The 18,993-nt window shown below is 57.2% G+C and overlaps 1 protein-coding gene across 1 annotated transcript; it reads right to left on the bottom strand.

Moving 5' to 3' along the window:
- Positions 1-7,814: 7,814 nt before the first annotated feature.
- On the bottom strand, positions 7,815-10,981 carry MRGPRG (MAS related GPR family member G). Its single transcript, XM_014551675.2, is given in 4 exon segments — positions 7,815-8,839; positions 8,841-8,993; positions 8,995-9,403; positions 10,384-10,981. Coding segments are annotated over 4 exon segments (1,107 nt in total). The 5' UTR covers positions 10,602-10,981; the 3' UTR covers positions 7,815-8,512.
- Between the last annotated feature and the right edge of the window lie 8,012 nt (positions 10,982-18,993).

Genomic DNA, 18,993 nt, shown 5'->3' with positions numbered 1-18,993 from the left:
CATAGTTCCAGGCCTGGACCCCATCCCTCTCATCCTTCTGACCACAACCGACTGCTCTGGATGGGAATTTACATGTGGAAGCCCTGCCCCCCAGGGCGTTGGGATTTGGAGGTGGGCCTTGGCGAGGTGATGAGGTGGGGCCCCATGTTGCAATCAGTGCCCTTACAGAAGAAGAGGAAGGGAGAGATGGGGAGAAGGCGGGGTCTGCAAACCAGGAAGACAGCCCTCACCCTCGCCCGACCCTGCCGGCACCTTGATGTTGGCCTTCCAGCCTCCAGAGCCATGAGAAGAAGCACAGTTCTGTTATTTAAGCTGCCCTCTCCCTGAACGACAGAGACGCTTACACGCTGGAGGCTTGATTTGTGCCAAAGATCACGTGATGCCTCACTTACCCTCATGCAGCCCCGTGAGTGGGGGGTGTGCCCCCAACCTTTGGGGGCCTGCTTGTTTTGGAATTCAGAATTATCCTCATTCTTTTATCTTACTTTTTATTAAAAATTTTTTCAAACACCTTTGTTGCGGTCTGGTTCCTGTACAGTAACCTACACGTATTTCAGATGTACAACTGGATGAATTTTGATAGATGTCCATGCCCATGAAACCACCCCGACAATCATGAGAGCTAACATCTCCACCCCGCCCCAAGAGGTGTGATTTGTGAAGTCCCAGTTTATCCCTTTCCACCCCCTTTACCCCTGGTAGCCATAAGCTTGTTCTCATTCTTTTAAAAAAGTGTACAGTGAGCTCTGTTTCTGGTTTGCCAGAGAAGCTGAAATCAGACCAACCCTACTGCTTTCGATTGTCAGAAACTCTGGAAAAACTAAAAAGCAGCTGTGGGAAGACAGGAGAGCAAGTCAACAGCGGCAGAAGCCGCGGGGACAGAATCTGCGTTAGTGCCCTTTCGCTGCTCTGACAGAGGAGCACAGACTCGGTGGCTAAAGCAACATAACTTCTCATAATGCTAAGGCCGTTAGTTTATGAGTTAATAACTTTTAAAACAATGACTTCATCAAATCATTGTAATTTAATTAATTGATAACTATTAAACAATAACTTTATTAATAAATTTAAAAGCCTACAGTTCTGGAGGGTAGATGTCTGAAATAATGGGCTGGACGCCTCCTGGAGGCTCTGGGGGGATCTGCTCCTGCCTTTTCCAGCTTCTGGAGGTGCCTGGGTTCCACGGCTCACAGCCCCTCCTCCATCGGCACAGCCTCTGGGGGAGCATCCTCCCATCTCTGGCTGCGTCTCTGATTCCGTCTTCATTCTTCGGGGGTGGAGGTCATAATTCAGCCTATTTACAATGTATCATCCACAATAAAAAAAGTACACATAAGAGGAAGCAGTTAAATGTGGCTCAGTATCAAGAGAAAAAATAGTTAACACTGGCAGATTCACAGATATCAGATGAGGACATTTAAACAGCTATTATAAATATATTTAAGGATTTGTAGGAAAAGAGGGACAGGATTGGTAAACAGATGGTAAGTGTTAGCAAAGAAATGGAAACTGCAAAAAAATTCAAATAGAAGTTTAAGTACTGAAAATCACAGTAGCAGAAATGAACATTTCGGTGGATGGGCTGAGCAGCCAAACAGACACAGCAGAATAAAGGATCAATGAATCTGAAGACAGGCCAGTAGAAATTACCCAGTCTGAAGCACAGAGAGGGGCCATGGTGACAGCATCATCACCATCACTACCGCCATCACCACCACCACCACCACTGCCATCACCACCACCACCACCGCCACCATCACCACCACCACCGCCATCACCACCACTGCCATCACCACCATCACCACCACCGCCGACGTCATCATTGAGCATGGCACCCCATCAGATGACCTGAAATATGTGTAACTGGGGTCTCAGAAGGAGAGGAGGGAGAGAAAAGACCAGAATAAATGTTTACAGAGATAAATGGTGAAACACTGACAAAATTGTGGACAGATATGAACCCATAGACTGGGGAAGCTCAGTGAATCCCAAATAGAATAAATGTAAGAACAGCCCCATCTCAGCACTTCACGGTCAGTCTGCTAAAATGCAGAGGCACACGTTTCAACAGCACCCAGACATACTACGTGGAGGGAGTGGATAAGCATATCCGACTGCCTGGGTGAGGGTAGCCTGACTTACCATCTGACATTGCAGGAGCTGAGCACCATTGAATGGTATCTTTAAAATGGTGAAAGAAAGAAAAAAATTCTGTCAGTCTGGAATTTTATATTTAGTGAAAGTATCTTTGAGGACAACGGGAAGGGAGAGACATTTTCAGACAGACAAAAGCTGAGAGAAGTTGCGGTCCTCAGACCCAAAATACTAAAGAAAGTTTTTCATGCTGGAGAGGAGTGATTCAAGTCTGAAAGTAGAAATGAAGGAGATGGGAAATGACACACGGGTGGGTAACTATAAATGGAGATTTTCTTAATTTCTATAAAAGTCTATCAGTCATTTAAAGTAAGAGTAATAACAATGTATATTAGGGTTTATAAAACATGTAGAAATTAAATATGTTACAACAATGCAAAGATCTGGAGAAGGGTAAAGGAACTTCTACTGTTACAGGGTTCTTACTTTGTATGTAAAAGTTGTGATAAGTTAAAGGGGGCTAGTAATAATCTCTGGAGGAACCTGCCAAAGTATAAAGCAAAGAGCTGTAGCTAACACTCCAGTAGAGAAGATAAAATGGAGCACTAACGATTATTTGATTAATCCAAAAGGAGGCAAGAGAAAAACCACAATGTGACAAAGAATGTAAGTGATAAACAGAAAAGAAATAGCAAAATAGCAAACTGACACTCATCCATATCAATACTTGTAATAAATGCAAGCGGTCTAAAGCTCTAATTAAAAAGCAGAGATTTTCACACTGGATTAAAAATGCTACCCAATAATATGCTGTTTACAAGAGGCACATTATTACTATTACTACTACTACTACTACTACTACTACTATTATTATTATTATTATTATTATTGGCTTAAGACAACACAAATTTATTATTTTGCATTTCGGTTGGTTAGAAGTCTGAAACACACAGGTTGAAATCGAGGTGCTCGATGGCTGTTTTCCTCCTGGGAGACCCGGGGAGAATCCCTTTGTTTCTGGTTTCGGTCTGTTTTTCGCCTTTCTCACTGTCTAGAGGTCACTTTCATCCTTGGCTCATGGTATCTTCCTCCATCTTCAAAATCTGCAGTTGCATCATTGAAGAGGCACATTTTGAATATAAAGATGCAGGTAGATTAAGAGAAAAAAACTGAAAAAAAAAAAAAAACTATGCTGTGTAAACAATAATCACAAGATAGCCAGGGCAGCTAGCTATTAATTTGAAATAAAGCAGACCTCAAGGCATGGAATACCACCAGAGATAAAGAGGAACATTTCATGATCGTATTAGTAATCTATTGCTTTGTAACTGATTATACTAAAATTCAGCAGCTTAAAACAATGAACCTTTAGTATCTCACAGATTCTGTAAATCAAGAATTTGGGCGTGACTTGGGCGGTTCTGACTCGGGGGCTGCCACGTGGTTGTAATCAAGATGTTGAGCAGGGCTGTGATCTCAAGTCTTGACTAGGGTGGAGGGTCCACTTTCAGGTTGGCTCATTCCACTTATGCTAACTTCACATGGTGAAATGGGAAAAAACCCCTGAAAAACAAGCCTTTCTAAAATGGATGCAAGAAGAAAAAGACACTCTGAGCAGCCTTATAGCTGTTAAAGAAACTGCAACTGTGTTTACACTCCTTTCACAAAGACTCCAGACCCAGCTGGCTTCTCTGGTGAAGTGGCGCTGGTGTTTCCCAAATTTCCACAGAGCAGCAGGGAGGAGCTGACATGGCGAACCGACAAGGATGTTACGGGAAAATAAGCCAGAGACCAGCATGTCCCACAAATGGAAATGCACGTGCTTGTATCGAGAGACTAGCAAAGCAAGTCCACCAACTCCAGGAGGGGTAGTAACGCCACGGCCAAGGGGGGTTTATCCGAGGGCTGCGAGGTCGGCGTCGGGAAGTAAATCAGCGCAGTTCACAGCAGTAACAGGCTGAAGGAGGAACGCTGTGTGGGCGTCTTAACAAATGAAGCAAAGCACCTGATACAACTTACTACCCACGCATGGCTTAAAAAAAGATGCCAAACTCTCAGATAATCTCTCTAGGAGTAGCTGGAAATTACATCCGTGTGATAAAGGGCATATAGAAAAAGGCCCCAGCCAACACCACATCTAGTATTGAGCACATTCCCCAGAGGGCTGGGAGTAAGGCGAGGGTGTCCGTTTTCACCATTTCTGCTCGACATCATATGGGAAGTCCCAGCCGGTGTGATGAAGAAAGAAAAGGAAACAGAGAACGAAAAGCAAGTAAAAGGCATAAAGACCAGAAAGGGAGTGATAAAACTACCCTTTTGCAAATGACATAATCCTGCACGCAGACAGCCTAAGTGGGCTGCAGAAGCCTGTTAGAGCTACTTGGGGAGTTTAGCAAGTTGGCGGGATAGGTATTAGATCACATAAAAATTCAAGATCAATATAAAAAACCACTAACCTATCAACAAGCAACTGGAAAACGAAATTAAAAGATAATTTTACGTAGCATCAAATACCTAGGTATAAATTTTACAAAATACAAACACCGTATCTACACTGAAAACTACAAAAGTAGCTGACAGAAGTCAAAGACCCATTAACTGAAAACTTCATGTTGATAAGACGTCGGTTCCCCAAGAATTTTTCTAGAGTAACTGAAGGGGCTCAGTGCAATCCCGGTCAAACCTCCAGGAGGATTTGAAGAAATTGTCAAGCTGGTTCTAAAATGTATACAGAAATGCAACGTGGAAATGCGGACTTGGAGGCCTTCCAGCACCTGATTGCATGACTGGCTTTACTGGCGCAGTGAGCGAGGCAATGTGGTGCTGGTGCAGAGACAGACAAACAGACCAGCACGGATCAGAGTCCAGAACCAAACCTGCCACACACGACCGATCGGTTTACAGCCGAGGCACCCGTGCGACTGATGGAAAAGGGCCGCCTTTCCAACAAATGTTGCCACAATGACTCGTCATCTATATGGAGAAAAACTCCAAAGACAGCAAAACCCAGCCAAGCCCTGAGCACTGCCGGGCGCCACCAACATTCAGTGTGAGGCGACTGGCAGGAGGGTCAGACCCGGGTGGCAGGTGGCACGTGTGTCTCATGCCCAGTGTCCCCCGGGGTGTCCTCGGCCCTGTGCCCGCTGCACACCTGCTCCCACCCCGGGGCCCAGCTGCCACAGCCTCCTCTGGGCGACCCGTCTTTCTCTTCTCCTCAGCAGGTGCCTGTGTTTGGGAACTTTCAGTCTGTCCCCTGCTGGTGGAGTCCTTTCCTTACCCCACGCGGCTTTGTAGGATTCAGCGCAGACACCCCCTCCGCTGGGAAGCTCCCTCTGCTGTCTGGGTGGGGAGGTGTGACCTTCGTCCCTGCTTCCCTAAGGTGAGGGCCGTCCACACTGGGACGTGTGCGGGCCCTCTAACCACTGTCAGGGGCAAACTGGGACAACGGCGCCTCTCTGCACAGGCCGCCTTCGCATGGCGCTGAGGGCTCGGTCCCCTCTCCCGACGCCCAGCCCTCTGAAGGCGGGGGCCACACCCTGGCACGCCCCTCCCTCGCCTCCAGCCCAGGGCCCAGCCGGAGCTGGTTCGGAGCTGGTTCTTTCAGGGTTTGCTGGCTGAAAGGGGAGAGCGTGGCCCAGGCCAGGTGAGGGACTGGACTCTGCCAGGGGCAGCGGGTGCCCCTTCTTCTCTGACTTCCTGCTCAGGCATCCATCCAGTCAGTGGTCAGGTCTTGGCTGGCGGGGAAGGTTCCAGAACCCAGGACCAGCCTGGTCTGATTCCATTCTGTGGCGCTCCCTTTCTGCCACATGGTTGATTCTCTTGAACACACCATTCCTGCAATCACGCATTCATCCAGCACCGTCTCCAGGCCGTGCAGTCCACAAATACTTGTCGGGCCCTTCCTCCTTGCCCAGGGAGACCCTCCCACAAGGACAATCACAGGGGTGCAAATACGACTGCAGGAAATGCAGCCTGCAGCGGGTGGGGAGGATGCTCTGGGCAAGGGGGTCGCCTTGGACCAGGGCAGGTGTGCGTCAGAGGAACACGGCATCCACTGCCAGGAAGCTCCCGGTGTCACAGGACAGACAGACTTGAGGATGGACCCCGATGGCTGAGCAGGACATGCCAACAGTGGGGACGTGAGCAGACAGCACGGTGGGTGTGCGAGTTCAGGGCGGGCTAGGCACGTCTGGAGCTCGGCCCGGAGATGGAGATGGAGACAGGAGAGGTGATGCGCTGGCTCTGAAGGTCAGGACAGCCTCAGCACCGCCTGCCCTCTGCCAGCCTGCCTGCCAGCCTGCCTGCCAGCCTTGCCCCTCCCCAGTCCCGGGAAGGCGATTTGCTTGGCCTTGGAATTTTTTTTTTTTCCAGACCAGTTCCCTGCTGTCAGGTGACGCGCAGGAGGTCACCCAGCTGGAGAGGCGCCAGCAGGATGGGAGCCCAGCCGTGTGACAGCCTGGTCCCCCCAGGTGGCCATGCACTTCTCCAGGGCTGGGGACACATTGGCTCTTTTGGGCCCAGGCTGGCGTCTGTACACCCCAGCAGCGGGTTCTGGGGCCAGAGGTCCTGCACGGCCCATCTGTCTAGACTGGGCTGTTTATCACGCGCCCAGACACTGCCAGCTGCCTGGCTGTCCGCCGGTCCTCGCCTTGACACAGATGGATGGGCCCCTCAGGGGGCCCCACAACTATTTCCTGGGGCTGGGAAGATGAGGCTGATGCTGGAAGGGTCTCTGAGGCTGCCTCCCTCCCCCTGCCATCTTCCCATTTCCAGCCCTTCCAGGAAGGAAGCCACACTCCTCCTTGGAGTCCAGCATGAAGTGGTCCCAAGGATAGATGGCTCTTCCCCACCCCACCCCTCAAAGCTAAGGCTGGGGTCCCTGACCCTCCTCCCTAAGCCTGCTGGACAGCTTTTAGATGGCTGGAACCCTGGCCTCTCTCATTTGGAATCATCCTGTCTTAAGGGCACAGTCTGGGGAGACCAGGTTGGGTAAGCCGGTGTGGTCAGAACCTTGTCCTTCCCAGGCAGGGACAGACAACCTGCAAAGGTGTCTTTGGGTTGGCAGGGGTGGCTACAGGTAAGACTTTCTTCTTTCCATTTCTTAATTGTCCCCAATGTTCCCAGAATGAATAACACATACGTTCTCTAGTGAAAAAAAAAGACAACTTAAAAAAAAGCTTTTGGTTTTTTTTTTTTTTGTAAGTTTTTTTGTTTTGGGGGAAAGGTAATGAGGTTTCTGTATTTATTTATTTATTTTAATAGAGGCACTGGGGATTGAACCCAGGACCTCCTGCACGCTAAGCATGCGCTCTACCACTGAGTTCTACCTTCCCCGACAAAAGACAACTTTTAAAACCAATTCTCCCGTAGTTGTCAAACGCTTTATTGTAGCAGGGTTCATGTAACGTGTATAGAATCTCTTCATTCTGGTAAAAATGGAAATTTCTGCGGGCCTCTATTAAAAAGCAAACATGATCGGAGGGTTCTACCCCCAAAATGTCTTCCTTTGAGTCCAAAGAGTTCTGGTGATTTATCTCTTAAATATTTTCTGTAGGGCTTGAAAGTCTTGACGATGGCTATGAACTGTTTCTTTTTTAATCATCAGAAACATATAAAATGATTTGTGCTTTGAAAATTAAAAGGAATGGCTTCAGTTACCTCTGTCCCCTCCCTCCCCACCCGCCTCCCTCCCTCCCTCCCTCACAAGGAAAGCCCCAAGGGAGGGCAAACACTGGCCTGGCAGGGTCTGCAGGGGTGGGCAAGGATGGGTGGGGGCGACGGGTGGAGGATTCTGGGAGGAGGGGAAGTTGAAGATGGAATGGAGGGGCAAGAATGCCCTCCAGGCAGCAGGTATCCAGGAGCCCCGGTGTGGGCGGCGGGGCTGGAAGGGCTGAGCCCGTGAACCCTCTTCTGCTGGTGCACTTTTGGTGCATTTGGTGAGGAAGCAGCGCCATCTGGTGGCCCGTGGAGAGACTGCTGGGCAGGCCCTGGGTGGGGTCACTGGGCAGCTGGGGCAGGGGGAGAAGCCTGTAGGAAGAGGCTCAGCGCAGCCCCAGTGAGGACAGCCCCTGGCCCAGCCAGAGCCTGGGTTCTGATCCACCCAACCCCCCACGGGGCCTTAGGGGGCTGCCTCCCCTCCACCCCGGCCCCCAGTTGGTGGCAGGAGAGGAGGCAGGAGCTGGGGATGAGGGCTCTGCCCACAGGTGCCTGTCCTGGGGTCTCCCGGTTTGCCTGCCGTGTATCTGGTCTCATCCTCAGGCTTCCCCGGCCCCCGCGGGCTGGGCATGGGGGGACCAGGACTGCAGCTCTCACTCTGTCCCCAGCCCTTGGATCCCCAGGGCAACTGAGCTAGGGTTGGGGCAGGGACGACATTGTCCTGGAGGGTCTGGTGAGGGGTCAGGGAGGGCCCGGGAGGCCTCTACATGCGGCCCATGGGCAGAGACACTTCCCCGGCCCCCAGCGGGGCCCCCTCCCCCAGGGACCGCTGGAGAGCCTCCCGCAGTGGCTCTCGCTTGCCTGGCTGCCGGCCTGTCGTGAAGTAGATGAGTGGCTTGGAGCTGCAATGGATGCAGGCCAGGAGCGTGGGCAGTGGGGAGAGCGAGTACGGTTGGCGTAAAAAGGACTGCATGGGGACCCAGGACAGCAGGAGGTCCAGGCTGCTGCTCAGGATCCAGTACAAGATGTAGGAGAGGCCGCAGAAGAAGAACAGGAGCACGGAGCCCAGGACGACACCGTAGAACTGGGGGCAGCTGCCGCTGGGAGCAGCAGGCCACCCAGATGAAGAGGACCAGCCCGGCCACGGAGGCCCCGCAGGCCAGGGTCAGCAGCCACGCGACACTGGCTGTGTGGAACCACGGGCAGGTCTGCAGGCGCGTGCCGCCCGGCAGCTGGCCGCAGGCAGTTGGCGGGCAGCAGCACGGTCAGCGGGGTGAGGGCCCAGATCAGGCCACAGACGATGCCTGCTGTGTGTCTGGGGCGGCAGCCCTGGTAGCAGGTGGGGAAGATGTCGGAGAGGCAGCGCTCGGCGCTGAAGGCCGCCAACAGCCAGAGCCCCACGGAGAAGGCCACGAAGGGGACGGTGAGGTAGAGGCCGCCCTGGCCGCCCAGGAACAGGAAGTCGGCAGTGGTCAGGTGGAGGACATAGACGGAGAAGGGGCCCTTCTTCATGTGGAAGCCGAGGTGCCAGAGGACCAGCCCGTTCCCTACCAGCTCCCCAAGGCTGACGGCAAGGGTGATGTAGGAAACCACACTGTTGAAGGTCCTCCAGAGCCCCAACATGCTGGCTGGCTCACGGGCGGCCGGAGGGACCCTGGAAGGAGGGGACAGACGCTGCTGCCGGAGTCCCCGCGCGGGAAGGCGCTGCCGTGCTGGTGCAGCCAGGTAGACGCGCCTCCAGCTCGGGCCCCTTCCTGGCTCAGGTCCAGCCCTTCGGGCCTCAGGACCTTCTCATAAAAGGAGGATTCGCTAAGATGTGATGACGACGCGGGCCAGGTGGGCGGCCCGCCCGGGGCTGGGAGGTGAGGGTGACTGCAGAGACTGACAAGGCCAGGCACCAGGGCATGATGTCGAAGAGGTTGGGTCTCTCAGGCAAGGCGGGCGCTTGCGTGGATGGACGCGTGTGCGGGGCCTCCTCCATCAGGGACCCACACGTGGCTTCCCGCCCTGGAGGGCCTGGACCGCACTCCTGCTGGGCCACCCCCAGAGGCTCCGCTGGGCAGGGTCCTTGATGGCCCCACGCACACTGTCCTGCACCGGCCTGAAGAAGGGGCGGGGAGAGGTCCTGGGGGGGGGCAGCGGGGGGCGGGGAGGGTGAGGGAAGGGACACCCCAGGCCTGTCTGCTCTGTGGCCCCCGCAGGGCTTCAGCCCTGGGACTCGGGCGTGGGCTTCTCTGGAAGCCCAGGAGGGGTGGGGACTTTGGTGACAGGGTCCTGGGTCCTCCGGGGAGACGCCTACACATGTGTGTGCTGCTGGCCTCTCTGGAAAAGCGAGAGGCCCGAGAGCCCTGCTCTGCTCCAAGGGGACAGGGACCCCTCACGGGGAAGCCAGGGCAGCCCGCCCCCCGGGACCCATGTGGGGGCCATCAGAGCCCTGTCCCCAGGGTTAGGAGTGGGGGGAGAGACAGACAGACAGGCAGAGACTGAGAGACAGACATACCCAGTGAGAGACACATGGACAGACAGACAGACAGACAGAGGGGGAGCCCCCTACACACCTTGGGTTCTTCTCACAGTCCCACCTTGGCTGGGCTGTGCCTCTGCCTGGACCACCCTCGCCCCCTCCCCACTTACCCAGGTCCTGACTCCTTGAAGGCCCCGGAACCGTCCACAGCCTCTCTGAGCCTCCCAGCCTCACACCTGAGAGTCCTCGCTGGTCCCCTCCTCTGTGGCTGTCCTTGTCCCTGGGGGGTGAGGGGGTCTTGCCTTTGCCCCCCGAGCCTTTTCTTGTACAGGCACATGGTGACAGTGGCTCTTGGGGCCCAGAGAGCCGGGATGGCCTCTGGTGTCATGGGGTGACTGCACCGACACCCTGCTCTGGGCCTGTTCCCCCGAGGCACGGGGAGGGGCTGTCTGAGTCAGGGGGAGGGGGAGGGCCAGCGCTGGGGCTGTGCTGGGGGAGGGGGCTCTGGAAGGAGGTGGAGGGAGGAGTGGAGGAGGGGCTCGCCGGGCGGGCTGTCCTCACTGCTCTCAGAATGGGAACACCTGCCAGTACATGCAAAGATCCAGAGTGCCAGCTTTTAAATAACACCCTCCTCCAGTCTGCTTCGCCGGCCTCACGCCCACCTCCCAGCCCCACATCGTCCTGCCCCACGGGAGCCCAGATGTCCTCGGGGTGTCCAGAGCCAGGCCTGGGTGGAGCAGGTGGGACAGGTGCAGGGACGCTGGGCCTTCTCACCTGCTGCCCGGGCGCCTCTCAGCTGTGCTCACTGCCCGCCTGGGGCTCCTCCCTGGGCCTAAATCCTCTCGTGTCCCCTGGGGCTCGGCTGGCTGGACCCGGGCACTTGGCCAGTTCCCTGGAAGTGGGAGGGGTGCTCCTGTTTTCAGCAGTGAGCTCAGACGGAAATGTCTTCTGTGTGGGCCACTCTTCCCTCCCTCCTCAGCACACGAGGTGCCTAGAGGGCAGGCTGGGGGTCCCATGTCCCGGGGCCCTGGGCCACACCTCCAGGTGGTGCTTCAGAGGCCACGTCTGCTCCAGTGTCCCCTGGTTTGTGGGAGAGGTGCCTGTGAGCCAGGAGTCTGGCCGTGTGGCCTTGGGAGAATGACCTGGCCCTCCTGTGCCTCAGTTTCCCCTCTCCTTGGCCTGAGCATCCATGGAGAGCTCACTGCCTGGCTGGAGGCTGGATCCTGCTGCTGTGGGAGGTCTGGGGAGGCAGATGTTAGCCCCTTTCCCAAAAACCCACCCCTTACTGTCCACCTGCTGGCCTCAGATCCTGGGGTCCCAGCTGCCAATGGATTCTTTGGGGTTAAAATGCTTTTCCAAATTTTGTTCCACAGAGCTCCACGCCCTGCGCTGGGTCTGTTAAGGACTTGCCTTTTCCATGGGCTGCTCTGCCGTCCCAGGGACTCAGCGCAAGTCAGAAGTTATGTGTCGAGATGCTGTTGGTCCTAACGGTTTTCAAGTGGGCTTGGCTGGGGCCTGCCTTCTGCTTCACAAGTGCCCACCCTGTGCCTCCCGCCGAGGCCCGCCAGCTCCCCAGCCCCCACACTCCTGCACGTGGCTTTAAGGAGTGAGCAGCTGCATGACCTACAGGCCCAGGGACCCGGTTTCTTTCTGCAGGGCCCTGCCACCCAGAACCTCGCTGGGAAGAAAGGTCTTTGCAGGAGGGAGGGTCTGAGACGAGACAATGCTGAGTAGACCCTAAACACGTGGACAAGTGTCCTTATAAGAGACAGGAGAGGAGGGGCACACAGAGGAGGGGCCACGTGAGGACAGAGGCAGAGACTGGAGGGGCAGGGCCACGAGCCCAGGGACGCCTGGAGCCCCAGAAGCTGGAAGAGGCGGGAAGACCCCCCCCCCACCCGGAACCTTCGGAGGGAGCATGGCCCTGGGACACCTTGATTTCAGACTCTGGCCTCTGGACCGTGAGAGAAGAAGTGCCTGCTGTTCTGAGCCGTCCGGTCTGGGGACTTCGTGTTGGCCACCCCAGGACATGGACACAGTGCTGGCTGGGTGCCATGTGCTCTCCACAAGCAGCTCGTTTCTGGCACAACCAGCTCTGAGGTGGCCAGACAGGGAAACCGAGGCACAGTGAATAGCAGACCTGAGTGTGTGGTGGGGGTCCCCGCCAGGCCAGCAGCGTGACGGCATCTCTGTGCCACCCCTACTGTCTTTCCCTGAAGCCACAGCACGATTCTCAGAGCCACAGGCTGTTACGCTACCCTCGGAAGCCAGGGTTGAACCCCAGCCTCGCGCTGTCATCCAAAACACCAAGTGCATTCGTGTGGACGAGTCCTCGCGGCCTGTTTCATGGCCGGGGGCCTGTGTCCGAGCCCAGCCTGCCAGAGCGGGGCTTGGCTGCACCACGTGGCTGGTGTTCAGCCATTTCTGACCTATGACGAAGTGAGCAACTTCGCCCAGGGGGCCTAAACCCAGCCCCGCGGCCCCCGGCAGGCCAGCGCTCCTCTGTCTGTGTCCATGTCTGCAGGCTGGGCCCAGGTTTTGTCACATCTTGGGTGGGTCCTGGGGACTCAGGGAAGAGCCTGTGTCGGGAAGAACTTAGGGAAAGGGAATAGGGCGGGGGGGGGGGCTCGGGGGTGGGGCAGGGAGGCCCGTTCCCGCTCACATGGCTTCCACGGCCACCGTCCCATCTGACCTTCAGAGCAAAATCGCCTGATTCTGAGACCCAGATGGGGGACATGAGGTGGCCCAGGGGCAGCCTGGGGACCAGAGGAGGGTCCCCCACTCCCGGCAGCGGAGTATCCCGGGCTGTGGGCTTGTCTGCAGAAGGCTGTGTCTTCAGCGCAGGCGTCACTGGCCAAGCCAGCAGGTGGGACGGTTGTCGTAAGTGGGTAGCGTGTTCCCCAGGGGAGGGGCACACCACTGGGACCACAGCAGGGCAGCTCCAGTCCTGTCAGGAAGCCGGGGGAGGGGGCCGTGTGGGCAGGAGCCTTTATGTGGTTTCCACAGGAAGCAACCAGTGAGGTGGAGCTGCAGGCTTAGGTTTCGCTGGTTTGAATCATCTGAGGGGGTTCTGGGACACAGGGGTGTTCACACACACACACACACACACCAGCTGCCTGGACCTGCTCTGGGCTGATCAGAGCAGGAGATGGTGGCCCTGAATGCAAGAGCCCCATGGGGGAGGTGGTGGGTAGGTTTGCATTTGCAAAGCAGGCTGCAAGCAGCGGTTGGCTCTCCCTAGGAACTGGCTAACCCTGGGAGGGGCAGTCCCTGCAGGGGCAGGAGGCCCCAGAAGTGAGGGCATCAGAAACACAGAAAATAAAGGACGGGCTGGTACAGGCAGGCGCTGTGACCTGCTGGGGGAGAGTGGCCAGGGTCGGAGGCTGCACTTTCTGCCTCCCTTCTCCCTCCCCATTCCTACTCGGGGTCTTGCGTGGGGAGGGGCTCCCGCGGGGCTGCCTCACTCCTCCTGCCCCCAGGTGGGCAGAGTATCCTGGGTTGGGAGCTCCGCACGCCCAGGAAACCAGGCCCCCTTGGCAGGCACCCGGCCCCACTGCCTCTGATGTGGATCTGGTCTGGAAGGTTACGTGATGTCACTCACGTTACCTGCTCCATCCTGTGTCCAACGACTGGCACAGACTTGGCATATGCTGGTTTTTCCTACCTTTATCGTTTGTTCAAATGGTGGTAAAGAGGGTTTGAAAGAATTAGGCCTTTTCTCTCAAGACAGCCCTTCGTAAAATAAGCCAGCTCGGCCCAGGATCCCACGAGCGGAAATCCCGCAGCCCACCGAGCTGCAAGGACAGACCCCTGCAGCCGGGCTCCCGCCCAGACAGAGGGCGGGGGGGGGCGTGTTTCAGAGGTGGGAGCCCAGGGGCTCTGGAAGAATCGTGCAATTCATGAAAAAAAGAAGAGAGAGAGACATAAAACTCAAGTGGATCTCTTATTTTAGGTTGAATGTTTTTGTGGTGTTTACGCCATTTCTGAGATAATTGAATAGCCGAGGCGTGAGCTGGCCTCACACGATGAGAACAAATGATACTTTACAGCTTGTGTCTGAGCTGGGGTGAGGCGGGGGGCGGCAGGCTGTCTTCCTTGGCCCCTGGGGAGCAGGGCCTGTCCCACACCCTTCCCGGGAACATTCAGCTGCCCAAGCCTGTTCACAGGAACACTGTCGTGGCCAGAACAGCCCCAAGGGTTCTGGGGTCCTGGAGGTGGGGGCTCTGGTGGGCCCTGACTCTGGCTGCCCCTGAGCTGCCTCCCCTCCCCGCCTGACTCGGGACACAGGCTGAGGTCTGGCTTTGCAGGTGGTCATGGGCGGTCACTTCTCCAAGGATGGCCCTGTGGGAGGACTCTCCCAGGCCCCCGTTTGGCCTCCGCCTGCTGGAGGACCAGCCTGAGGGGCGTGCTCAGCCCGGGCAGAACGAGACGAGCTGCAGAGGTGGGAGTTAGGGAGGACGTGCTGGCTTAGTTTCCGGTACAGCCAGAAGGTGCGGAAGAAGAGGAGGACAGCAAGCAGGACCCAAGGTGGGGAAGCTGCACTCCACCTGCTGTGCCGGGCAGGCGGGCCCCACACATGGGGCCGCGCAGGTGCCGTGCTCCCTGGGGAGCCGGGCAGGCGCCCCTGCAGGCAGAGGGCCCAGGGGAGGGTGCACACGCAGTGGTCCGATGACACATCCGGCAGCACGGGTCCCTGGCGAGGAAGAGGGTGTCCAGTCGCTGCTCCAAGGTGATGGCCGTGGGGAGACTCACACCCAGCACCGAGCAGAAGAACCTCAGTGTGGTCAGGCCATTCTGGATGGAGGGCAGGCAGTCCCGCTGGTCATGCACTAGGTTTCGGACAATGGCCACCTTGTGGCGGCTGAGGAAGATGAAGCTGACACAGGCCACATCTGGGAGGCAGATGGCTGAGGGGAGCCTGGAGATGCTGGAGCTGAGCATCAGAGGACAGTCCATCTCCAGCAGCCCGCCCCACAGGGAATTTGGGTGAAGGACAGACCCTGAGGCCCGAAGCCGCCCCCTCTTGGGCGCTGTCCAGGGTGCTGCGTCGGTCTGGGTTCTCTCTGTCATCAGGCAGGGTGGGAAGTTGGGGTGGGGAAACCCAAGGGGCTCAGGAAGCCCCTGCCATGGCAATGATGCCTGAGTTCTGGGGACTTGTGCCCTCAGCCCTCCCCACATCTGAGGAGGTGGGCTCGCCAAGGGTTGGCTGGTGACCGGTAGTAGGGCCGAGACCCCACAGAGGGAGACACCTCTCCCATTTCCGCCTGGATTGCCTGACCCCAGCCTGCCTTTCGTATCCAAGGCACAAAGCAGAAAGGCTTCCACCACAGAGCCCCAGTCTCCCGAGACGGCCAATGTCCTCCCAGGCCAGGGCCGGCGGGGACCAGCAGGAAGGACCAGGCCCAGGGCCCTGCACCTCCCTGTTTTTCGTGGTGCTTTTGATCCTCAGAACAAGTCTTGTCTACAGTCAGAGTGCCGGGTACCTCACGTGCGTCTGATGGGTGGCCCAGCCTCGGAGGGATAGCCTGCAGTAGCCCTGGTGTCACATTTGTCATCATCTTACAGCAGCTCTTCACTCTTGAGGTCTTTCCACGTGGCCAAGGTCAAGACCCCAGGGAACCTCCCTCAGACCTTGCCATGTCCCTGCTGGGGCAGTGGGGAGGGCTCCAGCCTTCCCCTTCCCTGTCCCTTACCCTTCCCCTGTGGAGAGAAGAGGGGCTTGTCTGACAGTGAGGCTGGGTGGGGGCCCTCCTCTCCCTCCTTCGTGCCCCGTCCCCGCTGCGGTCAGTGGCTGGGGTGTCTCCGGTGTGCCTGAGGAGGCTGCAACCATCCCGCCTGTCTGCCCACAATCCAGGGCTTAGGTCTGGGAGGCTGCCCAAATCCAGTGGGCCCTCAGTCAGAGCCGTGTTCTTCGTCCCAGCTTTGCCAGTAATCCAGCGAAATGAGACCCCTTGGGACCCTGAGAACTCGAAGTGGAAGACCCAGGGATTGCCTCGGCAAAGTCTAACGCATTTCAGCCTCCCATCCTTGGAGGATGGATTCTTGGAGGATGGATTCGCGGAGGACCAGGAGGTTAATGAAAACGCACACCCCTGGCTCCTGGGGGGCTTCCCAGTCCCTCACCGGCCCTGCCCGGGGGAGCAGGGAGAACTCACCTTCCTGTCATCCTAGGATGTGGGCTCAGGCCAGACGCACATTTCCTTGGGTTCCCACCCTCTTCCTGGCTGATCAAGGATGGCGGCAGAGAGCCAGGCCCCCACCCTGCTTCTTTTCTTGCTGCTGCTGCGGGGTGGGTGAGACCAGCAAAGCCACCCAAATTCACCCTCCGCCAAAGGGCTGCTGGCCCCAGCCCATCGCTTGTGGTTACCTGGCCCCATCCTGTCACTTCTGACTACCTGGGCCCATCCTTCCACCTTTGGTTACCTGGCCGTGTTGGTTGTCCCGAACACTTGGCGACTGAGGTCTCTCCTTGTGGGGCGGAGGGAGATGGGCTGGAACGTTGCTTCTATCCAGAGACTGGCTCAGGGCACCTCCCACTTTGGTGACAGCTGGTTCTCTTGTCCCCTGGGAGGGACTGGAAGCTGTGGACGAGGGTGGAGGTGGTGGAGGGTGCCGAGCAGAGACCCCCACACTGATGTGAGTGGCCTGCTCCCACCCTAAGGCTGTGCTGAAAATCTCCTCCTCTGCGCCCTTCAAGGATAGGAAGGTCCAATGCAAAGGAGGAGGCCGGGGGCCAGGGTGCTGGGGACGGCACGGCCTTGGGAGGGCTCTGAGAACAGCAGTGCTGGTCTCCCTGCGGGTCCTGCTCACTCTCTCTGGTCAAACCCTCACTCCCCGGACGTCTCCTATTTGACCAGGGTGAAACCACAGGCCTGGGGCTGCCGCCACCTTGGGATGGGCATCGAGTTAAGTGTGTTAGCGGAGACCAGCTCCCTCGCCCCGACCCTGCTGTTCTGGGACGTGAGTCCTGCCCATGGTCCACCTGTTTCCCCATCTTTGTTGAGACTTTCCCAACCTACAGGACATTGGCAAGAGCGGCACAAGATTTACTACAGGTTAACATCCCCACACTGGGGCTTTCTGCCCACCTGCCTGTCTCTTACCTGCCTCTTCCTCGAACCCCATAGGTTCAAGTTCCTGGCACACGCGCTTCACCTTTAAGGATTTCGGCGCGCCCTGTGTGCACAGGTACCCTCACCACAAGCACAACACGGGGTCGCACTCAGAGACAGGACAGCAGTGCAGTGTGGGCCTGGTTCTCAGCCAGGACATTTACTGTGCTTTTTCAGTGGAGAATTTATATTTTATTCTTTTTCAAATCCTTTTCTTAAATTGAAGTATAGTTGGTTTCCAGCGCTCTGTTTGTTTCTGGCGGACAGCACGGTGCTTCAGTCATACACACATACACGTAAATACACTTCTTGTCTTGCTCTTTTTCATCACAGGCCATTACAAGGTGTTGAATACAGTTCCCCGGGCTGCACGTAGGGCCTTATTGTTTATCTCTTTAAAATATATTAGTCAGGATACATTGAGACTTTGTCTTTCAACTCCAGACTCATCCTTCCTGCTACTTTGTTCTGCTGGGGCTGGGGCTGGGGCTGTGACTCAGACTGTGGCTAGGGCTGGGCTTGGGGATGTGGCTGGTCCTGGAGCTGGGGCTAGAGGTGGGGGAAGAGGCTAGGGCTGGGGTTGGGGCTGGGGCTGGGGCTGGGGCTGGTCCTGGAGCTGGGGTTGGGGCTAGGGTTGGGCCTGGGGCTGGGGCTGGGATTGGGGCTGGGGTTTGGGCTGGGGCTGCTGCTGGAACTATGGCTGGTCCTGGAGCTTGGGCTAGAGCTGGAGTTGGGGCTGGGGCTGGGGCTTGGGTTGTGGCTGGTCCTGAAGCTGGTCTGGGGCTAAAGCTGGGGTTGGGGCTGGGAATGGGGTAGGGACTGTGGTTGGGGTTGGGCCTGGGGCTGGGATGGGTCTGGAGCTGGTGCTGGTGATGGGGCTGGGGCTGGGTATGGGACTGGGCTGGGGTTGAGTCTGGGACAGGGGTTCTGACTAGGGCTGTGGCTGGGGTTGGGTGTAGGGCTGGGATTAGGGATAAGGTTGGGGCTGGGGCTGGGGCTGGGGCTGGGGCTGGGTCAGGGCAGGGACAGGGCTGGGGCTGGGGCTGGGGCTGGTATTGTGGCTGGTCCTGGAGCTGGTCTGGGGCTGGGGCTGGTGCTGATGATGGGGTTGGGTCTGGAGCTGGGGTAATGCCTGGGGCTGGTGCTGGCGCTAGGACTGGGCTGGGGATGGGGCTGGAATAGGGGTTGGTCCTGGAGCTGGGGCTGGGGCTGGGCCTAGGGCTGGGATTGGGCCTGGGGTTTGGACTGGGGCAGGGCCTGAAGGTGGGGCTCTGATTGTGCCTGGGGCTGAGGCTAGGGCTGGGTCTGGGGCTGGGACTGGGCTGGGGATGTGGCTGGCCTGGGGCTGGTGTTTGTGCCTGGGGCTGGGGTTGTGTCTGTGGCTGGTTTTGCGTCTGGGGCTGGGGTTGTGACTTGGGCTGAGGCTGGTGCTGGGGCTGGGCCTGGAGCTGGGGTTGGTGCTGGGGCTGGGCTGGGTTTGGGGCTGGTGCTGGGGCTGGTACTGGGGCTGGGGCTGGTGTAGGTGCTGGGGCTGGGATTGGGTCTGGGGCTGGGACTGGGGCTGGGCTTGGGGCTGGGGCTGGGACTGGTACTGGGTCTGGGGCTGGGGTTGGAGCTGGGATTGGGCCTGTGGCTGGGCCTGGGGCTGGCCCTGGAGCTGTGTTGGGG

Source organism: Camelus ferus, chromosome 10 (assembly GCF_009834535.1).
Source record: "Camelus ferus isolate YT-003-E chromosome 10, BCGSAC_Cfer_1.0, whole genome shotgun sequence".
Lineage (NCBI taxonomy): Eukaryota > Metazoa > Chordata > Mammalia > Artiodactyla > Camelidae > Camelus > Camelus ferus.
This window is presented reverse-complemented; position numbering and strand designations above follow the sequence as displayed.